This window comes from Ambystoma mexicanum, chromosome 2q, assembly GCF_040938575.1.
Source record: "Ambystoma mexicanum isolate Mex_15411 chromosome 2q, UKY_AmexF1_1, whole genome shotgun sequence".
NCBI lineage: Eukaryota > Metazoa > Chordata > Amphibia > Caudata > Ambystomatidae > Ambystoma > Ambystoma mexicanum.
Genome location: NC_090924.1, coordinates 454294648 through 454321329, shown reverse-complemented (window position 1 = coordinate 454321329; position 26682 = coordinate 454294648). Strand labels below are relative to the sequence as shown.

The 26682-nt window shown below is 47.2% G+C and overlaps 1 protein-coding gene across 2 annotated transcripts in view; it reads left to right on the top strand.

The window, feature by feature from the left end:
• Window positions 1-26682, top strand: part of FTSJ1 (FtsJ RNA 2'-O-methyltransferase 1) — a 328389-nt gene that overhangs the window by 4699 nt on the left and 297008 nt on the right. For both annotated transcript variants that reach the window (XM_069647552.1, XM_069647553.1), the window contains exon 2: window positions 11019-11180. In XM_069647552.1, coding sequence (XP_069503653.1) covers window positions 11060-11180 — 121 coding nt within the window. In that variant the 5' untranslated portion in view covers window positions 11019-11059. The remainder of the gene's footprint in view (window positions 1-11018; window positions 11181-26682) is intronic.

Here is a 26682-nt window from a genome sequence, read left to right as displayed (position 1 = left end):
TCTGAAGCAATCCGGATTCAGCAACAGGCAGGCAATGTGCAAGGAAGATTCTGTAAGCAAGACAAGTCGGGAAAACAAGCCGGGGTCAGAAATCCAGTTCAGTCAAAGATGATACCAAAAGGGGAAAGCACAAGAAAAGGTCGTAGGACGTAGCCAAGTCAAAAAACCATGAATCAATCATACGAACGTAACGCTGCAGAAAGTAAATTCAGAAGCAGCGAGTGCGATGGCAGGCGGAGCTAAGAATGAATGCAAAATCACCGGACTAGCGGTATGAGCGAGTCAAGCGTGCCGAGACACGTGACCCACGAAACACAGAGGGCAGGCGTTTCCAGGGCAACCCCCAACGCTCCCGATAACATCTGAGGAGGGGCTGAAACATAATAACATGTACTGGGTACGGGTGATCTGTGAAGCATGGGAATAACGTGCAACACATCTGGAGGAGGAGGGGGAATATAGTCCTCGAGATGGTACGCCAGTAACCTTACAGACAGGCGATTTCCTGACAACCCCCCTGTTAGACCAGGAGATACATTTTCACCCACCACCTCCATCAGCCCAGCAGACAGGGCACAGCACAAGCAGCACTTAATACTCTCTTTAAGGGGAGCATTTAAAGCTGATATTTGTAAGAGATGGCTCTTTCCAGAAACATTTGTTTTCTAGAAAACCTTAAAGGAATAGTGCGCTCAAAAATTTTATTATCCCAAACGTTCTGGCAAGTCGTTATAAGCATACAGTGATCGATCGTAAACATTTTTCTTACGTGTTTGGCACGGCCATCTTGTGCTAATCTTATCCATGGATTGATCGCCCTACGTTCAAGTGCGCTCGCGGCAATAAATAAAAACACCTGCCCCAGAAGCTGACATAACTTGTCCCAATGATCTGCTCCTCCTATTTTCATTACGTTCGTGGCCAGCGTAGCCCAACGTGCCACATCATCACCCACGCACGCACAAACAGGAAGATAAACGCAGACATGCGAACACAAAGCGTACCTTCTCTGTCTTGCCCTAAATAGCATTTGCTTTTCAAATATTTCAATAATAGTCTGCAATTTTTGATTTGATTTGAGGAATTTGTAGCGCGCTCTAAACGGACCTAACCGTATAATGGCGCAGATGGTATTGCTTACTCAGGAAAGCTAGCACAAAGTATATTCTTAAGTATATTTAAAAGCAAGATGGAGCTCTAATTGTTATCCAATGACCAAGTTTTATATGAACAAGAAGGTCTTTAGGGCCTTCCGAAAATCAAGCAGGGTGTCTAAATTCCGTATTTCCCTGGGTAGACTGTTCCAAAGTCTAGGACCATACACTGAGAATCTTCTGTCCCCTCTAGAAACCAATGTAGATCGGGGGGATGGTTAACAGTGCTTGGTCACTTGATCGAAGGGGTCTTGATGGTTGATAGTATCTAAGCATATCCTTAAGATAATCTGGTGCCATATTATTTGTCAGAATCACACTTTTTAAGGAAAGGAAGAGAGATTGACACTCTCCCCGAACCACGGAAGCCGAATGAACTCGACCCTCCCACCGTGGTTGGCACAGACGCCTGATATATAAAACAGGTCGCCACGTGGCAGCCAATGGGGGGAAGAGGGGTTAGGGAGAGGTTGTGGATAGGATGGGGAATTTAGGAACACCGGAAAAAGGGTAAGGAACTCCTACTTTGGATGGGACAGGGTAAACACCAGGAAAGAACCCTACTCTGTCCAGCATGTAACACTGTTCACGTATATAACATGACTTCCTACCTAGTACACCTTAATACGTGTACTAACCCCTGTTGGTTTACAAGAAAACACATAAGCAAGCAACATGATGAAAACAAACATTAGGAAAACTTCCCATCATGATAAACAAGATACATGGCCCTTTGGGCAGCAAAGCAACATATACCATAAATGATTTCCCTCCTACACTAGTTTACTGCACCAGTGAAGATTTGGTGAACTTGGTAAATGTAATGTCCATGTATCATATTGAGTCTTTTGTCAGAAAATAGTTCATTACTCATAGACACCCATTAAAGATGCATATTCACTATTGCTTGATACACACTGGGTTTGCCCAGCACAACCGTAAATGAGTGAACACCCTGGGTGTCCCAACGCAGCACTACATGAGCGCATACACTGTGTTTTCTCAGCACAACATTCCAAAAACGTTCGCCGCTACTTATCTTATGTCTGGGAGCCCCTCGGGACTTCTCAGATGAAATGCGACCCACTGTAAATAACTCCCCACAATGTAAACAATCACTGTGCATTTCCCCGTACTTATCTTTGGTCTGGGGAGCCCCACAGGACTTCCCAGACAATGACCCTAAAGCCGTGATCCTTATCTGCACGCTCCTGCTCCTTCCGAAATGCGGCCGTCTGTAGTTCATGCAGTCCTGCTCTCCATCGCTCCTCTCCGCACGCGGCCTGCCTGCCTCCACGCTGAATCAGAATAAGCCACACCTGCACGCTGCCATTACCAGTTAATATGCTGTCCTAAATCCCAGACAGCTGGCCAAGCGCGCGTGTGTTGAACTACACGCAGACCCAATTGTAGTTTCTAGACCTTCCCAGCTTAAGAGGCATATCTAACAACTCCTCGTCTTTGCCAGCCCTGAGTCCTGACATTATTCAAACATTTAAAAATCAGGCAGGCTATTTTGAATTTTATGCGGTCTTCAACTGATGGCCAATGGAGTTGACGGCGGAAAAATGAAACATGGGCTGTTTTTTTAAGCCCATAGATCAACCTGACCGCTGTGTTCTGCGCTCTTTGCAGTCTGCTGATTTGTTTTTTCGGAATGCCCACCAGTTGTCTCTTGCAGTAGTCCAGGTGAGCATTCGTAAGTGCACCCTCTACTTCACTACTTAAGGATAATCTTCCTGTGGAATACAGGGAAGTGTTTGTCGTAGGAGCAGCAAGGAATAAAAAATAGCTTTTACTTTGGCTCCAACCTGGCTTTGGCTTCCCAGATTGTCTTGCCAAATACAGCCGAGGTTTTTCACCTTTGAGGAGAATGTAAGTTCCACTCCTAATGGTTTGGGAAGGGGTTGAGTTTTTATTGTAGTCATGAGGTTTTCCGGACCAAACAAGATGAATTCTGTCTTGGAGGCATTCAGTTGGAGTTGATTAGAAGCCATCCACTCACTGATTTCCTGAAGGCATTCTCTGATTTTTAATAATGGTTTCTTTAACCTTATCGATTGTGATGAAAATCCGAGTGTCACTGGCGTAAGACTGGAAGCTGATTCCATGACATCTCAAGATTTCCATGACTAGTCGAAGGTACAGGTTGAACAAAAGAGGCGAAAGTGAGGAACCCTGTGGGACCCCACAGTCCACACTACTAGGAGCCGAGGTGAAAGCACCCAGTTTGACACACTGTTGACGTCCTCCAAGAAGGACCTGAACCATTGAATGGCCTGTTCGGAAACTTTTCCAATCGTCCTCAGTCGTTCCAGGAGGATCTCATGATTGACCGTGTCGAAGGCGGCTGACGGATCAAGCATCACTAGAAATGAAAGCTTGCCCTGTTCAGCTACCCTCAACAACTCGTAAACTAACAGCAATGCTGTCTCTGTACCAAATTTGGGACGGAACCCCGACTGCTGGGGGTCCAGGAGAGATTCCTCTTCAACAAATGCCTGTAGTTGTGAAGTCGCCACCTTTTCCAGTATTTTCCCTGGCCAAGGATACCTGCAATGGGACAATAGTTTTGAAGGACTAAAAGATCCAGGCTCGATTTTTTTCAGAAGAGGTGTCGGTGTGGTATATTTGAGCATTAATGGTACTACTCCTTGATCTAATGATTTGTTATTAGATAACGTAACAAAGGGCGCAATTTACACCACCATACGTTTGGCTGCTACCGTTGGTAAGGGAAATAGGCAATCATTAGTTGGCTTCAGATTCTTCATCAGTGCACAAACTTCCTTCACTGTTACATGGTGAAAGTTAAATTGATTTCGTGGAGCAATAACTTGATCACATTCCTTAAAATCCAAAGAATGTAATGATTTTGAAGAAAAAGGAATAGGATCTAGGGCTACAATGTTATTCTTAATCGTAGCAATTTTCTCCAGAAAAAAAATATTAAAAGCATTAGCTTGTGCCAAAGATGAGGGAATGGAAAGGTCACTACAGCTTGGATTATGAAATTTAGAGATAACTGAGAAAATGTCTCTAGAGTGATTACCTGCATCACTTATTTTTTTGTGGAGAAATATTTGTTTCGCCTCGAAAATAGCTTTTTTGTAGAGCAAAAGCACCCTTTTAGCTTTAATATTATTTTCTTCAGAAGAATACCTTTGCCAGATTCGCCCTTTCAGCCTAACTTGCTTCCGTAGAGGAATCAAATTATTGGTAAACCATGGTTTGGAAATACTCTTGCACTTAGGTTTTTTGGGTGCCTCCTTAGAGCAGATTCCCTACATTACTTTAGTTCCAGTAAGGAAGAATTCTTCACTAGGCAGTGTGTTATCGATATCTGAAAGTGCATTCATCACTTCCTGTGCCGATATTATGTCTAGATCTTTATGGCGCAGAGAAAGTATCCCAATGGCCTCAGCAGGGCCTCGAGTATTTATTGATTTGGCTACTAGAGCAGATAGTTGAGACGAGTGGTCTGACCAGTAGATTGGTATGTTGAGTAGTACAGCACAACTACCTCTTGTTACTATCAAATCAAGGCAATGACCCTTGTTAAGAGTAGGTGATGTACCTAAAGGGCTGAGACCATGGGTGTCGAATAACTCCCAAAGTTCTACCTGGTGACTTTGATCATCCAGCCATAGGTTCCAGTCCCCCAGTAGCAGGACCTCTGCCTGTTTACTTGCTACTGTGGCTAGAAAATGGTCCAGCTTTTCCAGAAATTCCTTAAAAGGCACCTGGAGGTCTGTAACCTAAGCAATGTTGCAAGTGCTTTTGTTTTTCAAAGAATGTTCACAAGAAATTCTAAACTCCAGGAAACAATTCTTTAAATTTTGCGGGTAAGTTGCAGCTGACGATGTTCTTTGTCCCTTTGTGTCCTTGTCTTGCCATATGGCGCATCAGTAAAACAATTCAATGGCTGCCCTCGGTGCTCTGTGTGGGAGAAGACCAGTCTTTTTTTTTTTGCATTTTCAATATAGAATGTTCTTGCTTCTCCACCTTCTTACATCATGAATACTGACATGTTGCTCCTTATTGCTGGAAATGCAAATGGACATATAGGGCCATATTGATCGTCCCACATAACAATGATCGAAAAAACATTGCTTATGGTAATCCTCCTGTTTTAATTCCAGAATCCGTTTGCTAGCAACTGGAAGTTATGGCACGGGCAGTACAATACGAAGTAGCTGCGAACAAAACACAATAAAAATACATTTCAGTAGCACCTAATCAGAAGCACAACACAATCAATATTTAACACACAAATGAAAACAAGGTGTACTACTTGAGACCACGAGTTTTGTACAGTTAGAGCGCTGTGAAGTAGTTATAGCCACCAATGGGATGGAGAACCACAGGGAGGAAACGAAGAACAAACATAGCAACCATTCAGCTTAAACCCCGGACAGATGGTATTGTAACGAAGCTAGCAGGATTACTGTTCGAAAAGCGATCCCAGTGCCCACGGATGTTTCACCCACCGTTGTTGGGAAAGATTTCATATGTGTATGTAATTTTCCCTCCATGTGGCAACCCCCAAACTTTTTGCTGCTGTTTAGACACCTTTGACTGACTTTGCCAGAGAAGCACAGCCTACAGCTGCACTCCTCTGGGCTTTCGCTCACTTTTTATGGGGAAACTGACATGCCCTTAAGACAGGCAGGACTGGGAGACTTTGTTTCCCTTAGTCTTTTCCTCATGTTGTAACTTTAATGCAATATGTAACAAGTGTGCAATGTATCCTACAATACAGCACGCTTGGGTCTATAGTAATTTCCAAAGGCGCTAGATACTCTTGCTGGACTTTTTATGAACTGTGCAGATGTGTCATGGACAGGACTGGTGGCAGCTATCGTTTCGCATTCTTTTTAACCCTTTCCTGCCATGTTAACCGCATTAACTGTGTTTTGCATGAATAGGTGGCCTGGCTCCAAAATGGCCATGCCACAAGGTTCTTTGTCCTGTCCTTTGGCCATCGTCCTGGGCCAGTCCTTATTTGGTCATGCATTTTCCCGCAAATCGCAATGCTTTCACGGGCTTCTGCATGCCCTGTGTGTGTGCCTCCAGGATGTGGGCTGGGATGTCTGGTCCCAATACACATCCTGGGTGAGTCTGGAGTGTCCTGAATGCCTGAGACCACTGTGGTCTGTGATTGGTCCACGTATGGAGTGTGTGTTTGTGAGCAGATCTCCCATTGTGTCCTCTTCATTTTGGCGTGAAGGGAACTTTGGATAAGAGGAGGCTGGAAACACGACTACCATGTCGATCTCCTAATTTCTCACTGAACAAGGGATATGATCCAAGTATCCTGCAACTACGAAGTTGAGTTGAGTAACCGCTGGTGACCCGCTGGAAGGTTTGGCACCCTGAGCCCGCTGTCGTCCTGTGGGACCCCTCTGCATCTGGTCGTCCTAGAAGGTCTGCGGAGGCGCTTTGACCCATTGGAATAGTGGGACCAACTATTCTCGGCACCTTCACCAAAACCTGCAAGTAAGCTTTCTCTGAAGCGTCCCTGGGCCAACCAGTGGGCTGACCATCTTACGCAGGACCTTTGCTCTGTCTCCACCGTCGTTTGGAGGAGGCCCTCGAACTTTGGTATACTGCTAGCTCTGTGTCCACGGCACCCTCACACCGAATTACGTACACTTGGCATTCTCAGGGCTGAAGTGAGACGTGTGCGCCCGGATTGGAGTAAACACGGTTACCGTGTTGCCCTGCTGCGGCAACGTCCTTTGCAAGTCCGCTGCATTTGTGACCCTCTTGCCCCTGAAGCCTGCTGCAGTGCAACTGGGGCGATTCATCCCCCTGGAGTGGAGAAATCACCACTCTCCCATTGGAAAATCCTCCCTGGCACTCAGGAACTAAAAGGTGTCGCAATGTCCTTTTTGCCACATTCGAAACTGCAACCGAATTGGACTAATCTGACGAAGTTTGGGTATCCTTGCCTCAGGGACCGGTGAGTAATCTTTACCCCAACTGGTGGCCCCTAGCGCCAGAGCCCAACTTTACGCACAAGTGGCCCCTGGGGGCCCCTCTCCTGTCCACTGCTATTGCGAAATGGCACCTCCATCATGAGATCTCAAACTGCCTCTGCCTTTAAGTGGAGCTCCTTCTTGAATAGTGGGAACTTATTCTCCGCCTTATCCACCTTCCCGAGCACTAGAGACCCCTGAAGAGACCAGACCCTGTTTTGCCCATTGGTACAACTGCATGCGCTTGTAATACATGTACTATTAAGCACAAGGCTCCTCTCTTCTTAGGGATTGGACTACCTCTTGAGTTAGGTGAATAACTGATGTCGAACTGGGTCTAAAGATTCACTGCACTGCCTGTTTTCTTCCCCTCTACGTTGTCGACATATTCCGTGCAGTCACCCCTTTAGGCCCTCCTGGTCTTGTGTATATATATTGTATTGAGTGTGATGTATTGGTTTACTTAGTGTTACTGTGATTCTTTGCTATGGTCTATGTTACAAAGGCCTTGTAATAAATGTGTCTATATTTTTAATATAACACCTGTCTGGAGTAATTTGTAAGTGTCCTTGCTCTGTGTGCTCATTGAGGTCCTTCAGTCACCCTCATCCCTCCTGAGACTTAGTCTTGACCGCCTGCCTTAGCTACCCTGATTGGTCTGGCTTGTCCAGAGGTTACCCTGTTCCAAGAAACTAGGTTGGCCTTCTGAACCTTTGCCCCTCCTGGACAGAGTTCAGAAATCCTTCTTAACCGTCAATTAATTATTATGCATACAGCAGCCCACCCTAATCGTTTTTAATCCCAATAAAAATGTTATGTAAACTTCAATTTACATAATTTCTGGAAATTCCATGGTAAGATTGTTTCCATGAGCAACCGCTCTGTTCGATGTATCACACACTTTCAAACTAACTTGGCAGTACATGTCTGCACTCAGTATCTATTCCCCACAACATATGTCCTTTTGAGCAATTCATGTCTAGCATTTAAGGCCAAATTACAATAAGGCACTTGTCCTATTCAAAGGCCGAGATGTTTAGCTTTCGATTTTGGCAAAGAATTTGGGGGAAAAAAAGGCATTTAGGCGGGACAATGTTAGCATATTATCATGTCTTTCGCAATGTAACTTGTGTGAGTTAGATAGATCTTCGCATTAGCTACATGGAGAGATGATCCTAGCTTACACACGCCGCAATGAATAGACGGATGAGGAAAAAACCAATTGTAGCCTTCCGCCCAGTATGTAATGGTGTAATGTACACTGTTTTACCAGTGAACGGGGCATGTTCTGACACTGTGTGTGATCTCATTACTGGCGCTGTGGCTTTCCAAAAGGCGCCTGGGTCAGCCCTCTCTGTAACCATCATGCAAGACAGGTGACAAAGCAAATCCCTGAGCAGTGTGTCAACATGTTTTTAAAATGGCAGTAGCTGGTGAAGTGCATGATCGTGCTGCTGAATTAAAAACGGTTCTTCTTGGGATGTCTGTGTCAAGTCAGGAAGGGGCATGAGGCGGTGAAGATTTGGTTCGCACTATTCGAGTAGGGTGTGCCCTTGGCGTCAGATCAGTTTTCAGAAGGCTGAGCATACTTGGGTGGCACAGGATAACAAAGCCAACATCGAATGTCTCTTACTGTCTGTCTGAAGTAGAGCAGACTTTAAAATATGCTTTCCCGAGTCATGCACCATCGGGTCCACTCCCTTCTGTCTACCACCCCTTCCACTCAAATGGCCTACATAGGAAGAAAGATCAAGTAATGGGCTAAACGAGGCCACCGGCATGCGAGGAGGCAAACCACAGAAGCCAGTACAGTAATGTACGAGATATTAGGAGACCAGGATCATTGTATTGTCTGCTGGCAAAGCCAGAACACAAGGACAAAGGCTTTGGTTCCAAATTTGGATATTTATTCATCTCTTGGACTAACAGTTTATGCTCCTCGTTGGAGGTGATTACCTAGGTTTTACAACACCCCATCTGAACAAACCAATTAGGATCCAGGACACTTGCAGAGAAAAGAAACAAGCAAGATATGCCAGTGGTTTAGGAGTGGGAAGGTTTGGTTGAACCACACAGCTCCAAAGCGCATGAAGGTGGCGCAATTAAAATTACCAAATTGCTGCCAGTCCCCTTTGTGCTCACAGGTGCATCAGTGAAGAGGAACCGGACTCAGGGGAGGTGTTACTGGGCTATATAAGCCCAGAAGCTGCAGAAAACTGTGTGGGTGTTTGGAGAGTACAGGGGCATTTTGTAAGAGTTTGGAAGGGGTAGAATGAGTTTGGAAGAATTTGGAATAACAGGAATGTGTGTGGTGGAGGAGGAGGTTGGAGAATAGAGGGGAGATGGGAGTGAGGATGTGAAGCGAGATTTGGAGCAGATGGGAGAGGAACATCAGGTGGTGGGCAAGGAATATCAGGAGAAAGTGGCAAGGGTTTTGGAAGAGGAGCTTGAAGAGCATTATGAGAGGGAGAAACTAGTCTGGTGGCCGAGGAAGGTTCCAGAGGGCAAGACTGACCAAAGGCAGAATTTAGGGATAAGGTTCTGATCCAAAGGAGTCAACCACATGGCAGTCGAAGAAATTGGCACATGGCGTGGTGACGTGGAGGAGCATGACCAAAGCAAGACTAGTGAGGGGGCAGAGCCCAGGAACCAAAACAAGCAAGAAAGGACAAGGGGTGGGAGACCTTTATAATCAAGGATCAATAGAGAAAGTGGAGAGGACAACTGAAGAAGGGTACAAGAAAGCCTTAAGCTAGAATCTACAAATTGAGGAGAAAACGGTACTACTTGCAGCTACTTGCAGCTAGTGGTGAAGACCAAACGGCGCCTGCTGTCCCCGAACCCTTTTCTTAAGTGTTTAAAATCTGCTAAGGAAGTATGTTTGTCCTGAATTCCCTTAACAAATCATTGTAGGCTCCACCCCTCCCCCCACTGCAGTTAAGTGCCCCCTTACACTGTACCTGTTACCCCGGGAGTAAACTATGATGGAGAAAATGATGTATAATTTGGTGTTCGTTTTTTCAATTTTACCTTCTATCTGTGTATGGACTGTTTGTGGATGCCACTCGCCACCTTGACAGGCCACAGAACTTGAATGTCCTTTTGACAAAGGTAACGGGTATTCTCTGACAACACATGGCTGCGCCGTCTTTGCCTTTAATACTTGGCGTTTTGCTTATTTTGTGTTGAGGCCTATAATCGATTAAAAAAAACACAGCTGAGATACAGCTAGTAATCTGTTGTCAAAAATGTTTTAAGCAGTTTATATAATTAAAATAAGTGATCGTGTGAAGATTCTCGGTCTCCTGTGTTACACTCCAGTAGTGCCCAAAATAAACATATTAACAAACAAACAGTTCCATATCAATTTAATGTTCATGAAGTCTCACAAAAAATGTTTTAGAACAAAGGCATTTTAAAAGCTAGTGATGGTCCTACTTGAGTGCTCCTGTGGCTGCTGCTGGAATTCTGCTCTGTGTTGACTAATGCAGTAGACCTTGTGATGTCACAACACAACTGTAATAAGTTATTACAGTTACAATAGTGGTCATTTTCTTATTACACTTGATTAGTGATGCTAACACATAATGATAATGATGATTATCATTATCACTATTGCATGCCCCCATGTATTCTATTTATTAGTGAAAACTATAAAGTATGACCCTGTGTGCTCCTTTATCGCCTCCTCCTTTTAATTGCTTAAACCACACCCCCCTAGTTCTTTCAATTATACCATGCATTTTATTGAAAGGCCCTCAAACGTTGGATTGCTCCACGATTACAGAGCTTTCTGATGAAGTTCTAACCTTCAAATTAATACCAAAATACAATGACATATTTTTAAATATAAAAATATCCTGCTTTTGGTTTCTGCATACAGGACAGTCTCCCACGACCCCTCACCACACCGCCTGAGAGAGGATGGGGCGTTCTTCCAAAGACAAGCGAGATATTTACTATCGTCTTGCCAAAGAGGAAGGCTGGCGTGCGCGAAGTGCCTTCAAACTTTTGCAGCTGGACGAGGAGTTCCAACTCTTTCATGGTGAGTGATTGCTGATCCAATGCAGCTTTTCTTGCGATTTATGCAAAAAATGGGCGTGTAACCAGAATGAGCACGACTGAATAACTCAATTTTCTAGATGAAGTATTTACAAACCGTGTGAAATGCATCCTGAGGCATTTGGGGTGTCACTTGCACCGTCTATTGTCAATGCGATGGGGAGTCAGTTGCACTGTTTATTGTCAATGCGATGGGGAGTTAGTTGCACTGTTTATTGTCAATGCGATACGTGTCTCTTTACCTAATTGTTCCTTCTCCTTTTATGTGGCTTCAGTGCATAGTTGTCCTACCTGTATATTTGATTACTCCTTGATGCGTACTATTGCCTCAAGGATTGACTACCCATTTCCCTTTCTTCTTTGATCTACTGGCATGCTATATGCAACTGTCCATGCCAGCACTGTTTAAGTTTAATTTAATTTTTGAGTCCTTTATAAATGATTTTTTGAAAACTCTGAAGCAAGACCAACACTGTGTTGCACTTGGCACAGAAGGCAGACATATACCAAATAGTTGTTAAATATATATTTCTTTAGAGGAATTGAGAAAAGAGCTATAGATAGTGTGTTCATGTGAGACTCTAGTACAGTGTTGTTAGTTCTGGCATAGCCCCACCCTGCGGTTGAGATCAGAACAATGCACTAACAATACCCTTGAATGATAATGGGTACATTTTGAAAAACGTAAAAGAATGCTGAGTGTCTTCCATTTTCATGAGCAAAACAAGGCCCATCAAAGACAGAGGGAGTTTAATCCATCTCTAGAGATTATTCTTAATATTCAAAACATTCTGCCATGTTTAGTGCCAGAGGTACGCGTCTTAAAGCTTACGTGCGGCCACCTTTTGTGGTGAGGGGTTATCTGCATCTTACTCAAATTGCACGGGTGTAGGGTGGCCAGACTGTGATGAGGTAGCTTGAGGGTGGCCAAGCTGCAGTCTGTATGGTATCGGTTAAGGGAGGCCGCACTGGAGTGCTCATCTTCATGTTTCTCTGCATCGTGATATCAAGACGCAGACCTCCGGCTTATATTTTTTTGAACCGCTGGAACACTGCACCACTAGGATCACTGGTTCTCCTGAGACTGCTTCCCAGGCAACTGGCTAGCTGAACCTCACCACAGTATCAGGTTCTCTGACATCTTCTATTTCCCTTTGATCATGGACTTATCAAAAGGGTGTTTTTTTCGCAATTCAACAAACGAAAGTTCAGGGTATGCAGACATGTGCTGACTTTGAAAACTTAGACCATGCCTTTTTCTTCATAACCGCATATCCTTCCCGTTGTCTTTGACCATGTTCAACGTTGAGCTCAAGCCATTTTCTAATTGTGACTTGTGCTATGAGCCTTCATTCCCCATTTTTGACAACACCAGGTTGTCTGTTCGGTGTGGGAACTCCTAACTGGGAAACTCATTCATCTTGAACTTTCATTCCCAGTCTAGAGAACATTTGTACACCGATACGCGTTTTGGCACAGCAACACACTCCATTCTATGATTTATAGTTTACTTGCCCTGTCTTGCTTGTGCCTCCCATCGGCTACACCAAACCCCTTACCCCTTATTTAGGGGGATTGATATGAACCTTCATTCCCCATTTTTGACACCAGGTTGTCTGTTCGGTGTGGGAACCCCTAACTGGGAAACTCACTCATCTTGAACTTTCATTCCCAGTCTGGAGGGCATTCGTACACCAATATGCGTTTTGGCACAGCAACACTCTCCATTGTATGATTTATATATTGTGCTAACACTAGACAGCGTAACAGCTCTTTCCTGTAGTCATATAGCTTTCCTTTTTGTATGCATATTGTTGGTTAATATTGGGTTTTCCTAGTGTTTTGAAAATCCGAACACTTTTTTGGACTCCAGGAGTCAGAACTTGTGAACGTTTGAGTGACACTTATGAAATGACTGCCCTCAACACCATTTCCTAGGAAGTTACATAGCTGTTGCAGACTGCATTTTCCCTTTTACATACACAAAGAATATATTTTTACTGTAAGGACATTCCCTTATTAACTGCGATTGTAAATTATAGTGTACGTTTCACCACCTGACCACTGAAGTGAAGGTTTGATTGCTTGTCTGCGTATAGCATAAGTGTTTGGCAACTAAAGGAAAAGCCTTGCAGGAGGGTATTGGTCACTGTTGCTTTGCCCTACGCATAACACTCCTCCTAACGATAAGATGATCACTGGCACATGTATCATGGGTTATAATAATCTTTCATTCACAGCGACGTACACACAACTCGTAAATTGCTTTCTTATCTCTTGTTTAATATTCCCTACTAATCTTATTTGCACTCTGTTGAGTAGGAATCTGGTTAGAAATGTGGCTCATGATATCAGATTATCCCTTTTTACGCCATTCACAGACTGCACAGTCCTTTATGGCTTCACATTTACCCCCAAATGCTCTCCCTGCCTTCAGTCAGTTTTGTCTTTTTTGTTGCTAATACTTTGTTTAAGCACTCCTTTGTTAGAGTTAAAATCCCTGTACGAAAATGGTTTGGCTAAAATGTAAAGACTGTGTGACATTTCGCAGGGTTTGTAATATTGAGATTTGATGTGCAGGAGCTAAAACCAGCTCCTGGGTATCGGCCATCACCCAGTAGGAAGGCGCTACCCCTGGGGTACCAGGACCTAGTACATAAGGTGCCGCAAATCTAAGTGTCCCATGAGATGCACGTGTAAACATTTTGTCCTTTTAACTATATTCTGTTGTGCTTTAAATGGGATCTAGAAGTGTCACAATGCTTCTTTTTAATAAATTAATTTCATGTAGCTATATTTGTATAACACCAGTTGCCCCGGGGATCTAAAAGTAGCTCATTGTAGCTATTACTTACGGTAACCAGACTGTCCTAGGCAAGAAGCAGGAGCTAAATGGCTCCCAGCAATTCCAAATCCTCTAGTCATGCTTGGTGCTTTTCTACAACTACTATTTGTAGTACTAGGCTAAGAAGTAGACTAATAAAAGAATGGTTGATTACAAATGCTTTGAAGGTGATACGCTCTTCCAGGGCTAACCAATGGAGGGATTTTCTGTCCTCTGTAATGTGTTCACGTCTTAATTTTCCAGTAATAATCGTCACTGCATTGTTCTGTATCACCTGTTAAATGCATTTCTTGTTGGCCCCAATCAACGGTGCATTTCCATAGTCCAATCGCGATAGGATTGTGAATCTGGCAATGATGGTAGTGTTTTTTTTGTGCTCAGTACTAGTCTAATACGTCTGAGTAACCTCTGATGGTATAGACAGTTCTTTTTCAGATAAGCTACGTGAGCTTCAGCTCCTAAGGATGCTTGCAGATAGACACCCAATCTCTTGACCTTGACAGTGACGATGACATTTGTGTCTTTGATCTTGGTCAGTGTCTAACTTGGCCCTGGCCTCGGGAGATCCAAAGATCATAAGCTCTGTCTTGCTTCCATTGAGGCAGAGCCAATTAGCCTTCATTCGGGCCTCAATGGAGTTGTGGATGCAGGCGAGCTTGTTGTTGTCGGTACTATAAATCCCACTCAGTTCAATCACTAGTTGCGTGTCGTCGGCGAAGTTGGTAAAGAAAACCCTTAGGTTGGTTAATAGGGCACATAGACACTGCAGGTAGAGAAGAGGGGTGATGGACTGGCCCCCAGGTAAACCCCACAATTTATAAGTCTTGGTGCAGAGAACTGGTCACCCCAGTGGATCGTGGAGCTCTGCTCCTCAAGAAAAGATGTTACCCAGTTTATTGCTTCCTGAGAGCAATTTCCTGATTTTTCTAGGGCCTCGTAGTTTTTGGTGGTCGACCAAATCGAATGCTGCTGACGAGTCCAATAATATTAACAAGCCTGCCTTTCCTTTATCCAGGATACCAAGCATTTTGGTCTGAAGGTTGAGGAAGGGCCGTCTCTGTGCTATGGGCTCCTCTGAAGCCCGACTCTTGAGTGTGTAGGAGACGATTCTTGTCAACAAACTCTTGAAGTTGGCTAGTTGCAACTTTGTCCAAGATGTTTAATAACAAGTTGCAATTCGTTATCGGGCAGAGATTAGAGGGGTCTTGCTGGTCTGGGCCTGGTTTCTTAACTAAGGGGGTGACAGTGACTTTTTTAATAGCAGTAGGGACCTTATTTTCTCTCAATGAGGCATTAACCATTCTATGGAGAATGGGAGCGAAGAGCTCAGCATTATCCAGAATAAGCTTGGAAGGTAATGTTATCAGAGCAGGATGTTCATCTGATCGTGGAAAGTAAGGTCTTCATGTCATCTAAGTAGATGGGAATCATTTTAAGTTCTCTCCTATTTGGAAGGGTATTGTCTACGTTATCCGGGGTTTGAAGTGGTTGAGTATTCACATTGCAGGAGTTTATGGTTTTGTGTGCCTTTTGGATTTTGTTGAAAAAGCCAGTTTGGACCTTCTCAGTCTTCCTGTGAAGGTTGAAAAGGAGGCGATAATGTCAAGAGTTTTTCTACCGATTTCAGAATCTTGAAAAGTTTACCAGTTGAGCTGGAGGCTGCAGTGATCTGTTCATTAAAATTGTTTTTCTTAGCTTCAGTCAGTTTTTCTCTATACAGGCTGTCCAGTTAATTCCATTTCCCCTTGTTTTCATCAGTTTTCCTTTCCCACTTTCCATTTCCTCTTTTCTTTTTTCAGTTGACAGGTTTCCGCATTAAACCATTTCTGATGGTTTAGGTTAGGTTTAACCTGTCTGTGTTTGATGGGAGCGTGGCAGTCAATAATCTTTTGAAATTGGTTTGGATTGAAAGGGACTGTTCCCTGGAGAAGGCGATGGAAATGGCATGAGCAATTGAAGAGTCTGTTAAGAGCATTAGGCCTATGACGCACAGAGGGGGTGTGCAAGTTAGCAGCGGAGGGCTGGTGGTGCAGGCTGTCTACCCGACTAAGAAGACATAGGTGGGGAGACCCTTTCAGGAATAAGGCTGAAGGGCAACCCAAAGCTGGAACAAGGCCCAGTTGCAATAGATGTAGATGGAACAGTCACTCCACGAGGGCCAGAGACAGCCCATCCTTGTCCATGGAGTGTAGGCGTTGTGGCACGAGGGGACACTTTGTGAGGCAGTGCAGAGTGGCTAGGGAAGGTCCAGCCAACTGAAAGGAAGTGTTGGTTTAATTGAAGAACCACAAGAATTGAGGGTTCCGGTAGCAGAGGAAAGGGTGCTGCTCCATATCCTTGGGGAGATGTATGGACCGTGGGATATGGTGATGGTGAACGGGGCCTACATTGAGATGATGGTGGACTTAGGGTCTCCATACACCTTGGTGTCTCCTGAGTTGTATGATGAGCCCTTAAAGAATTCAGTGAGACCTTTAAGAAGTCGGTGGAGACGCTTGTGCCGCTGGACATATATGCCAGTGCCGATGGACAGCTTCCCATCACTGTTTTGGGGTACGAATGGGCTGACATCCAATTTTAAAGGGAGACAAACTAAGGGGAGGTTGTATGTGGTGCATAAAGGAGCTAGTCTTCGCGGCTGGGATGAGCAGACGACATTGGACATACAAATCAGCTCTGGAAGGGCTGTGCCTGTATTGTGTGTGTGGAGGCGGAGGGCAAATGTTGAAGGGGTTTGTGCACAAGATTGTGTTAAGGAAGGGTGCTATGCTGGTTGCTCACAGGGTGAGGAATGTACCATTCTTTGCTTAGAGGGACTCGAGGCGCAATTGAAGAAGCTGATGCAGGAAGGGTTATTGAAGCAATTGAGTCATCGGAGTGGTTTTTGCCAGTGGTCTTAGCGAAGAAGCAGGACGGGGGCCGAAGGATGTCTGTGGACTTGCAATATCTGGGTGGACAGACACCCTCTCCCGAACAAGCTTCTGACCATGATGGGCCCGAGCATCATGGTTTTCCACATTGGAATTATACTCGGCCTATTATCAGATTGAGGGAAAGTGTGTTGTAGATTTGTGCGCGTGTGTGTGGGCCCCCTGTTCTGTTAACAGTTCCTTTCAATCTTGGAATGCTTGCTTTTGGTTTGACAGTTAGTTATTGAACCGTTGTGCCGTTGTGTCCGAATTTCCTTTTGTGGTGGACTACCATATATTCATACTAGGAGAGTCAAGTAGACTTGCAGTAGACCCTGCTAGGTAGTTCTTAGAAGATCTTTGTCATCTTGGTTACACTCCAGTCAAGAGATCGATTAACTGAAAGTGGCATGAATTTGTGTGTGTGTTGTGATGAATCTGGACAATTCGTACCGTTTCTCCAGAGGGGAGCCACCCCCTTTGAGGCTATGGAGGTGAGCCTGCTGAGCAATAACCTCCCTAAGGGTCTGCACAAGCGGGACCTCACTGGGAGTGATTCCCCTCTAGGGGACAAGGGCTCCTATTCCAATAAGTAACTCTCAGTCCAAACCAGCCTTCCTTCCTATATGGATGTTGGAAAGACTTTGACATCTCCTGTTTTGACTATAATGAACAAAGATCCCTCTGTCGTTCTATTGGCTTCAGATAATGCTGAACTACGCCTGAATGCCATGATCAAGGAAATTTGACACAATTCCTTTTGTTGCAATGATGTATAGAAGGATAAGGAGAGAGTGACCTGTGAATGTAGGAGAGCAACCACTATGCAGAGGTGAGCCTCTGTAGCAACGACGTCCTGGAGAGGCGGAGCCACGTCAAGCTTTGGCACAAGCAGTGGCGTGAATGAAGCAACAGCCGCTAGCTGGAGGCTGGATGGCAGGTGCTTTGACCGATCAACAGGCTCCGCTCATCTGAAGAGACTAGACGGGAAGACAACAGTCTTCTCTGCTGGTGTGACCACTGGTGGGCCTGGCACCCAGCAACCTGTGCAGAGACTGGAGAGGAGCCCGTGTGACGAGCTCCACCCGTCAGGCACCTGTTCCGCCAAGAGAAGTACTGAGGGGAACACAGACGCTATTGACTTGTGGATGCCCGGGAGGCCTAGAACTGTTGGTTTACAGGAGTACCGAAACCGATGCAGGTATGAGAAACTGAGAGAATGGAACGGGCGCACTGCCCTGCTAAAACAGAGGTAAAGAGATGTTAACACTGTATATCACGGCTGGAATAGCTGCCAAAAGCACGAGAAGACACGCAAACAGGCACACAGCCCCGTTAAACCAGAGTGAAAGGAAGGTGAACGCTCTACAATAAGGCTAACACACTGCATGATACTACAGGAACGTGTAACAGCTGTTCAGGCAGGCTCCCTAAGTTATCTATTGTGATTAGGAAACCAGATGCCTGGGGGGACCTCTAGGGGGCGCGGCGCAAGATGGCCGCAGGCTACAGGAGCTCCCGATTGAGCGGGGTGGGAACCGCAAAATAATGCTTATTCCAACAATCATACAGCTTCAAGAATGAAGGACAGCTGACGCAAAACCAACAGGATCCAGAAGAACTTTGCCGCAAGTAAATCGGTGCAGGACTACCCATAATACGGAACGGCAGCTGCCCCATATTATCAGACCTTGCAAAAGCCAGCCAAAATCTGTGCTCTCTCCCAACGGACACCCGGGCTGCGGGGAGCAAACGAACACAAGGGTGCACCAGGCAGCTTTGATCGGCCAGGGAGCAGAACCCTGATCCTCCCTGCACGCGGATCGGGTCGGACAACCCTCGTAGTTCGCCACCACGAAACCCATACCTCCCTGTCCTGCAGACACCTAAACTGCAGGCTCGAGCGGACGTGCGCCGCACCTCCCCCACGGCCACAGGTCAGAAAGCACTGGGACACGGACCGCTGGGCGAGAGGCAGTCCTTGCCAGCCTTCGCGACCATGGCGGACAGCACTTTGCTGCCTCCCTAGCATCCAGCAGCCCCGCAGTGTGCAGCTGAATGGCCCTGACCCCTAGCCACAGCGTTAGAGATCCAGAGCAGTGAGGAGCTACACCAACAGAGCGCATCACAAGTAAGAGGGGTGGGGGGAGAGACCCGGCGAGCGGAGGATGCCTCACCCCCAAACTGCTAAAAGGCCCCCTATAAGCTCGTACCACGGGCGACTTCCTAGCGGCCCGGCTCACCCCCCCTCACCTGTCCCGGCACGACAAAGTGCGCAACTCAGGGGTCTACTTCCAACTGTCTTAGCATAAGCGGTGTACCCCAGTGAAGGAGAGAACTGTCCCCCGCTGGCCTTGTGCAACATCTGGTGCGGTCCGGGAGAACTCCCATCTCGGCAGGAGGCCACAACCAGAGAACCCCATCAGGGGACCCACAATAACGCGAACCACACCATAGCTAGAGGAGGGGCACCCGACAAAAAAGCGCACAAGATGCTCCCAACACCCCGCTGGGGCTCCCACTCTGCAGGCGGGGAGAAGACCTAATCTTACACGGCAAAAGGGAGAAGCCAGGCGTCCTGCACAAGGACCGGAGCCCTTCCACAATCCTCAGACCCAGGTCGTTGCACTTCGCTGTCACAACCCTCGCCCAAAACCCCCTCTGACAAACCCATTGGCCAGGTGGAGTCAGGACTCTGGCCTCTAGAGCCTGGCATCCTCTTCAAAAGCCCTCATGGGGCCAGTCCTTGCGCCTATGGCGCCAGGCTCATACGCCATGAAAAACAATGTGCTTGGGAACTACTTTATTGTATTGTCAGCCAACATGGAGGCATCCACATAGCTTGGTTCCTAAGAACCAAGCCATGCGGTCTAGTGTTTTGGGTGTGGTAGCCTACGGACTACTTTACCTGGACTATTTTGTTGGGGCTATTTAAACCACACCCAAGCAAGACAACACGCTTTGCGTTACTTTGCAGCTTGCAACGTGATGCTCACCGTGTCCAGCTATTCCCTCGAACCTCGGAGAAGCAGAACCTGCAAGGAGACAAAAGGAACATCATTAGCAGCAGCATCTTACCTGCAGTCTTCATCTTTAAACACTTGCAGCTACTGAGAACAGCTTCCTCTAATCTGCACACCTCCGGGACAGAACGACCTAAAAGAGGAAGATGGAGGCAACATTAAAGAAAGCAGTAGAGACATTTACAAATTACAAACTGCTCAAAAGGCTTACCTGGCTGGTCGCCTCTCGGCTGGCACCACTCCGGACATTCCACTCGCGCTAAAGAACACCGCGACCTACAAGGAAGGAAAACGCAGGTTAGCAAAGGCAAGACTTTGCAGCGCTGCGCATAGCGCTTACTTACTGCATCATAGCGATCTTAATGCGCCATCATTTACCAGCGGGGCTCAACCAAGCCGGTTCGCCGCGCTGAAGCTCTGCATACCTAAGGGAGAAAAAAAGAGACATTTTAAACAAAGAAAGGCATGAAGGATAGCAACAAAACTAAAAAACAGCAATAAGACCTACCTGAACAATATCAAACGGGCCGGCGTCAGGCACTCACCCATGAAAGAAAACGCGCCCCTGCAAAGAAGGCAGGACGGAGAGCACGCCTAATTCTACAACAAGGTGAGGAGAGGGCACCAGAGGGACTGAAATCATAAGGGGAGTGGAGGGAGGATACTTACCCCAGTCGGTCAGTCTTGAACACAGTCCTCCTGTATTTTCAGGCAGAACCTTCCCCGCAGACCACATCAGGGCAAAGCTGAGAAGCATACCAGCGAGTACAGCGTCCCTGTGGTTACCAGGTGAGCGCAACATTCACCCCCGCAGACACCCCATCTCGCGCGTGGTGCACCAGCAAAAGACGCGCAAACCGCCTGCATAGTAAGGCCAGCTCTCCACACACAGCCCCTAACTCACGACGGGCCAGGCATCGAAAGTCACTCCTCCACAGCGCCCATTCAACATTTGCCAACACAGTGGGCAACAACCCAGCCACCCCGCAAGCCGGCACACATGCTTCTCCTAGCCGCATCCTCTGGATCCCGGCCGCAGGTCCACCGGACAGAGCGAAACTCAGGGGTCCTCCTCTGGAGGGACCCCTCAAGCGGCGACAGGCACCAACAAATAAGTGGGGGCCAGGAAGCTCCCCCCTCCAGACTAGCACATCCACACACTCTCAAGCTCGTCAGTAAACCCAAAAGAGCGGGAATCCTACACAGAGCACAGACCGACGTCGACGGGGCTCATCTGCCCAACTAGCCCAAGGAGGAGGGCCAAGCTCAACAGGTCGAACGGGCATGCAAAAAGGAACCTGTGCCCCAACACCAGTAGAGCTCACGGCACCCGCTACACCCAGCCTGCCTAGGAGATCCAACTGGAACAAGGCAGAGATAGACTTCCAAACACAGTTACAGACCATCCTGGAAGGGATGTGGATTATTGGGCCAAGGACTCAAGAAACAAACAGCACAGTACTGGACATTAAGCGGGACCTACAGGAAGTGCAAACCCGCTTAGCTGCGCAGGCAGATCGCATCACTGACAATGAACAACGTATCAGGGCGCTGCAGGACAATTGTACAACTATGGAAACGGACCTCAACTGAGTCATAAGGGAGGTCCAGAGACTTGGCGAGAAAATCGATGACCAGGAAAATCGTTCCCGCCGGAACAACCTTCGGGTGGTGGGTCTACCAGAAAACACTGCAAGGACGAACCTCGAGACATACATACACAGCTTTCTACGCGATACCCTCAAAATAGAGAACCCACAAGATCTCATAATTGAGAGGATTCACAGGACACCTATACCCAAACCACCGCCGGATCAGCGATCTCGGATCGTGACCATGCGTCTGCTCAATTTCCAGCATAAGATGCTGATCCTTAAAGCATATCGGACATTCGTATCTACGACGACTTCTTGTTGGAGGTCTCCAGGCCCCACAAATAATTCAATCCGATTTTCGAGGCCATGAAAGACTCTGAACTCCGCCATAACTTAAAGTTTTCAGCAACATGGTGTGTTCAAATTGATAAACAATCGCACAACTTCGAGGACCCAGAAGCAGCATGGCGCTTCCTCCAGCAGCACGAGATAGTCACATCAGACTTTGAACGACCACTGTCGGAGACCTGGTGCCTGAATCTCTGCCTATCCTCCAACCCAGAAAGGTTGCAGTCAAGCAGGAAATGGCACAAGATCAACGGACGTCCAAAAGGCTGGGCACCGAAGCACTGATGCTATGGAATTACAAGCCGGCATCGATGAACCAGACAAAATCCCCAAATACACGAAAAACGCTCCTGGGTCCAAATCGGGACCGGACTTGCAAATAAAACCTGGATCCTATTGAACGACGCATCCGTTGCATATCCTACAATATTGTCAAGCAAACATGAGCTCCACGCTACAGTAGCCGTCCCTGGCTAGTGGAGGCGGGCTGCTGCCTCCTCAGACTCATATGGCGGCAAGAAGCACTCGGAGTCGGGTATGGCACGAGGGGAGGGAGGACGTGGAATCTCCCTCATCTCCTGCCCTGGCACGTGTGCCAATTGTTGGGGCCAAGCCACGGGTTCGGCCTACCCAACGTTTGAAACTCACGGTTTGGTTAAAAGTTAGCAAAGACTCCTATTGGAGTCATTTTGAGTTGCTTGCTCCCAGGGTAAGCCAGCAGCGCCTTTTACAGCACAGTCATCACACACCATCACTAGCTAAGATGAGATCAAACGATAAACATCAAGATGGTAAATACTCACTCACACAAACTATGGCACTCTCCATTAACCTTCTGACACTAAACATCCAGCTGCTTGGGTCATCCCATCAAGCGTAGAAGAATGCTCAACAACTTGAGGGACCTCCAAGGGGACATCATTTTCCTCCAAGAAACACACCTGGGGAGTGTTGAATCAGGGAAGCTCCAGCGGGGCTGGGTGGGCACTGCGATCCATTCCCCATACCATGGGAAAAGAGGGGTATCCATACTAGTCAACAAGCAGGTCCCTTTCCAGGTCAAACACACAATTGCTGACAAGGACGGTAGATTCATACTCGCTCAAGGACTTATGTACCAGCACACCATCACGCTCCTAAATGTGTATGCGCCTACAACGGACACTTTTTTTACGAAGATGTTTGCGACCTGTGCACAGTACATGGGGAATCTCACGTTTATAGGGGGCGACCTTAACCTAACCCTTGACCCTCACCTAGACCGCCAAGGCTACACCGCGGGAAGCGCCAGTCCACTCAAGAAACAGGCTGCTCTCCAGACAATAATACACAATCTCCGCCTGATTGACATATGGAGAGACACACACGAGCAAAAACGGGTCTATACGTTCTATTCACACCCACACGACACCTACTCCCTACTGGATTACTGGGTAATCCCTGCAAACACACGCTACCTAGTGAAAGAGTGTACGATCCTCCCGACCACCCTATCAGATCACGCTCCTGTCTGCCTAATTATCAACCTCCCAGACACACAACGCCAGCCACCCCGTGGCGACTTAACTTGCGCATGCTCCAATACCCCGACCTAGTGGAACAACTAGCAAAGGACACTGAGCGGTTCTGGGAAGCCGATCTAGGTCAGGACTACACAGCCCATATGTGCTGGGAGGCCTTCAAAGCTTACATGAGGAACCAATGCATATCGTGCTGGGCGCACAAGCGTAAAGCGCAGGGAGAAGAAGCAGCCTGCCTAACGGAGGAATTAGGCAAAGTGGAGAAAGACCCAAAAATACAGTGAATAAACTACTAAAGCCTACACTAATTAAACTCTGCAACAGAATCACTCGGCTATCGGCTGACAGGGCCCAAAAAATCATACACTCAGTCGTATTATATAGAAAGCGACACGCCCCATGGGTCAATGACCCTCGCCCTGAAACAAAGACAAACGGCGCAAACAATAGTCTCCATACAAGGTAAGGAGGGGAAACAATTGCTAGGGGATGCTCAGATCAATGCCAGATTCAAAGAAGTCTACCAAGAATTATACACAGCTTCAGACACCACCCCCCAACCTAAGAAATTGAATGCATCTTGGCCTCTATACAGATGCCTAAAATCCCTGTAGAACATGAAGCAGCCCTGGGGGCCCGAATCACGCCAGCAGAAATATCTTAACGCTATAACTGCACTGTCTACGGCAAAAACGAGCAGGACCCGACGGGATCCCCATAGACTTCTATAAGGAGCTGGTAGAAGAAATGGCACCCTGGCTAGAGGAAGTATTCAATGAGGCAATATCCCTAGGCCACCTTCCCCAATCTATGCTCGCCGCAAATATTATAGTCTTCCACAAGGGGGCGGAGGGACCCGGCAGTATGCAGCTCATTTCTCTTATAACGGCGGACACCAAGATTCTCGTGAAATGCCTGGCTAAACGCATTGAAAACAGCCTCCCAAACATCATCCACAAAGACCAAACGGGCTTAATACGTAATAGACACTCAAGTGACAATATCGGAAGATTGCAGCATCTAGTAACTGGCGACAGAGACCCAGAAGATCTTATACTAGCAGTCGACGATGAAAAAGCCTTCAACATGGTACAAGGGGAGATCATATTCATAGTCTTACCACGATACGGCTCCCCCCCCCCGAGCTTGTCTAATTGATGAAGCTGCTATATACAGGCCCTACAGTCGCCGTAGTAACCAATGGCATTACCTCTCCTGCTTTCGAATTACAGTCGGGCACGCGCCAAGGGTGTCCGCTGTCACTACTAATGTACGCCCTCTCCATAGAACCAATTGCAATCAAGCTCTGGGCTGATAGGGGATGGGCGGGCATCGTGCAAGGCGGAGAGGAACACTGCATGTCCCTCTACGCGGAAAACATGCTACTCTACATTGGCAACGGCCCCACAACCCTCCCATTCATTCGAACACTCCTAATGGAGATAGTCCCAATGGCGGGATATAAAATTAACTGGAGCAAGTCGGAGGTCATGCCACTTCGACCAGATATCCCTTGGGGCCCAGGGGGCGGGTAGCACCCTTCTCTTTACAAACGCATCATATCAAATACCTTGGTATTCACATTAGCGCCTCATTGGGCGACCTCAGTGACCTAAACTATCCTCAGAAAATAACGGGCATATGCCAGGACCTAAAAAGGTGGACACCCTAAATCTCTCCTTGACCGAGCAGATAAACACTCTTTCCCCAAGCTCACGTACATCACAATGATGATCCCGGTCAGACCAACAGCCTCCCCCCTAAAGGAGTTAGACAAAGCAATCACCAAGTTCATCTGGAGAGGGAAGAAGGCGAGCATTCGCTTTCCAGTCCTACAAGCCGATAAGACGAACGGGGGACTCACTGCCCCATCCATCAAGGCATACTACCAAGCGGCGCAAGTGTGCTGGGTGAAACGCTAGCTGGACGCATCAGATGACTCGAGCTGGAGGGCAATGGAGGTAGAGCTGATGAAACCCCTGAACCCAGTCGAAACAATGGCCATCCCTCCAAAAAAGCTCCCGCCCACCAAAAGGAAACACCCCATACTCTGGCCCACACTCATCCAGTGGCACAAACTCAGGGCAGCACAAGGGATCCAAATCAATCACGCACCACCATGGTCCAGCATCCGGGGGGTATTATCCAACGGGCATACATTTAGAACACACCCTAAGCAGGATCATGAGTGGGCCAACTTTAGAATAATGGACATACTGGAGATGGTGACACTGCAGACGTTCCAAGATGCTTGCACGAAATTCGGTCTAGGGCCGGGCGACTGACTATCATACCACACTGTCTGTACCCCGATACAGCGCCATACCGCACAACCCACCATCCTTCCGGCCCTTGCCCCCTGCAAGACAGAGATGGAACTACACCTCGATTCCTTCCCACACCTCCACACATTCTACCAAATGGCAGTTCCGAACAGCCAGGGACGGAACCACACACTTGCACGTAACTGATCTGAAGACCTGGGGGTCCAAAGAGAGATATTTTACATCGTGGATTCCTCTCCTTCCCTCCAGAAGCTCACTGTCTCCCAAGCTCTGGTTCTCTCTAGGGTGACCTAGTGTAACAGCCTCTTTCTAAATCTAGCTGCCTCTACTCTCCGCCCTCTGCAACTTATCCAGAACAGGACTGCAAGACTTGTCCTTGGCCTCAAGCCCTGGGATCGTATCTCTCCAGCCCTGAAATCTCTCCATTGGCTCCCAGTGGATGCAAGGATTACATTCAAAACCCTCTGCATTGTCCACAAGGCTTTCTGGGGCCTGGATCCAAAATACCTTCAGCTATCCCTCCGCAAATACCTCCCCTCTCGAGCTCTTCGCTCCTCTACCTCCAACTCCCTCCGTGTCAATCGTTTTTTAAAGAAACGAGCTGGGGGTAGATCTCTATCTTCGGCTGGGGCCTCCCTCTGGAACAGCCTCCTTGCCAATCTAAAACTTGAGGAAAACCATCTTTGGTTCCAGAAGAACCTCAAGACCTTCCTCTTTGCTTTGGCCTTCGCTCCCCCTCTCCCCTGCTGATCTGCTCTCTCTTGGCACTGTGCACCTGGCCACCCTCTGTCCCCTGGGCCCAGGTACCTGCTCACCCTGCCACCCTCCTGCACTGCCTCCCAGCCACTCCTTGCACTGGGGACTGTATATGTACCCTTATAGCCCCCCCGCCATTTTTCTTCTTTTTCTGCACTTAAACACAGCATTTGCCACTTGCTGGCTGCACTACTACTGTTTATT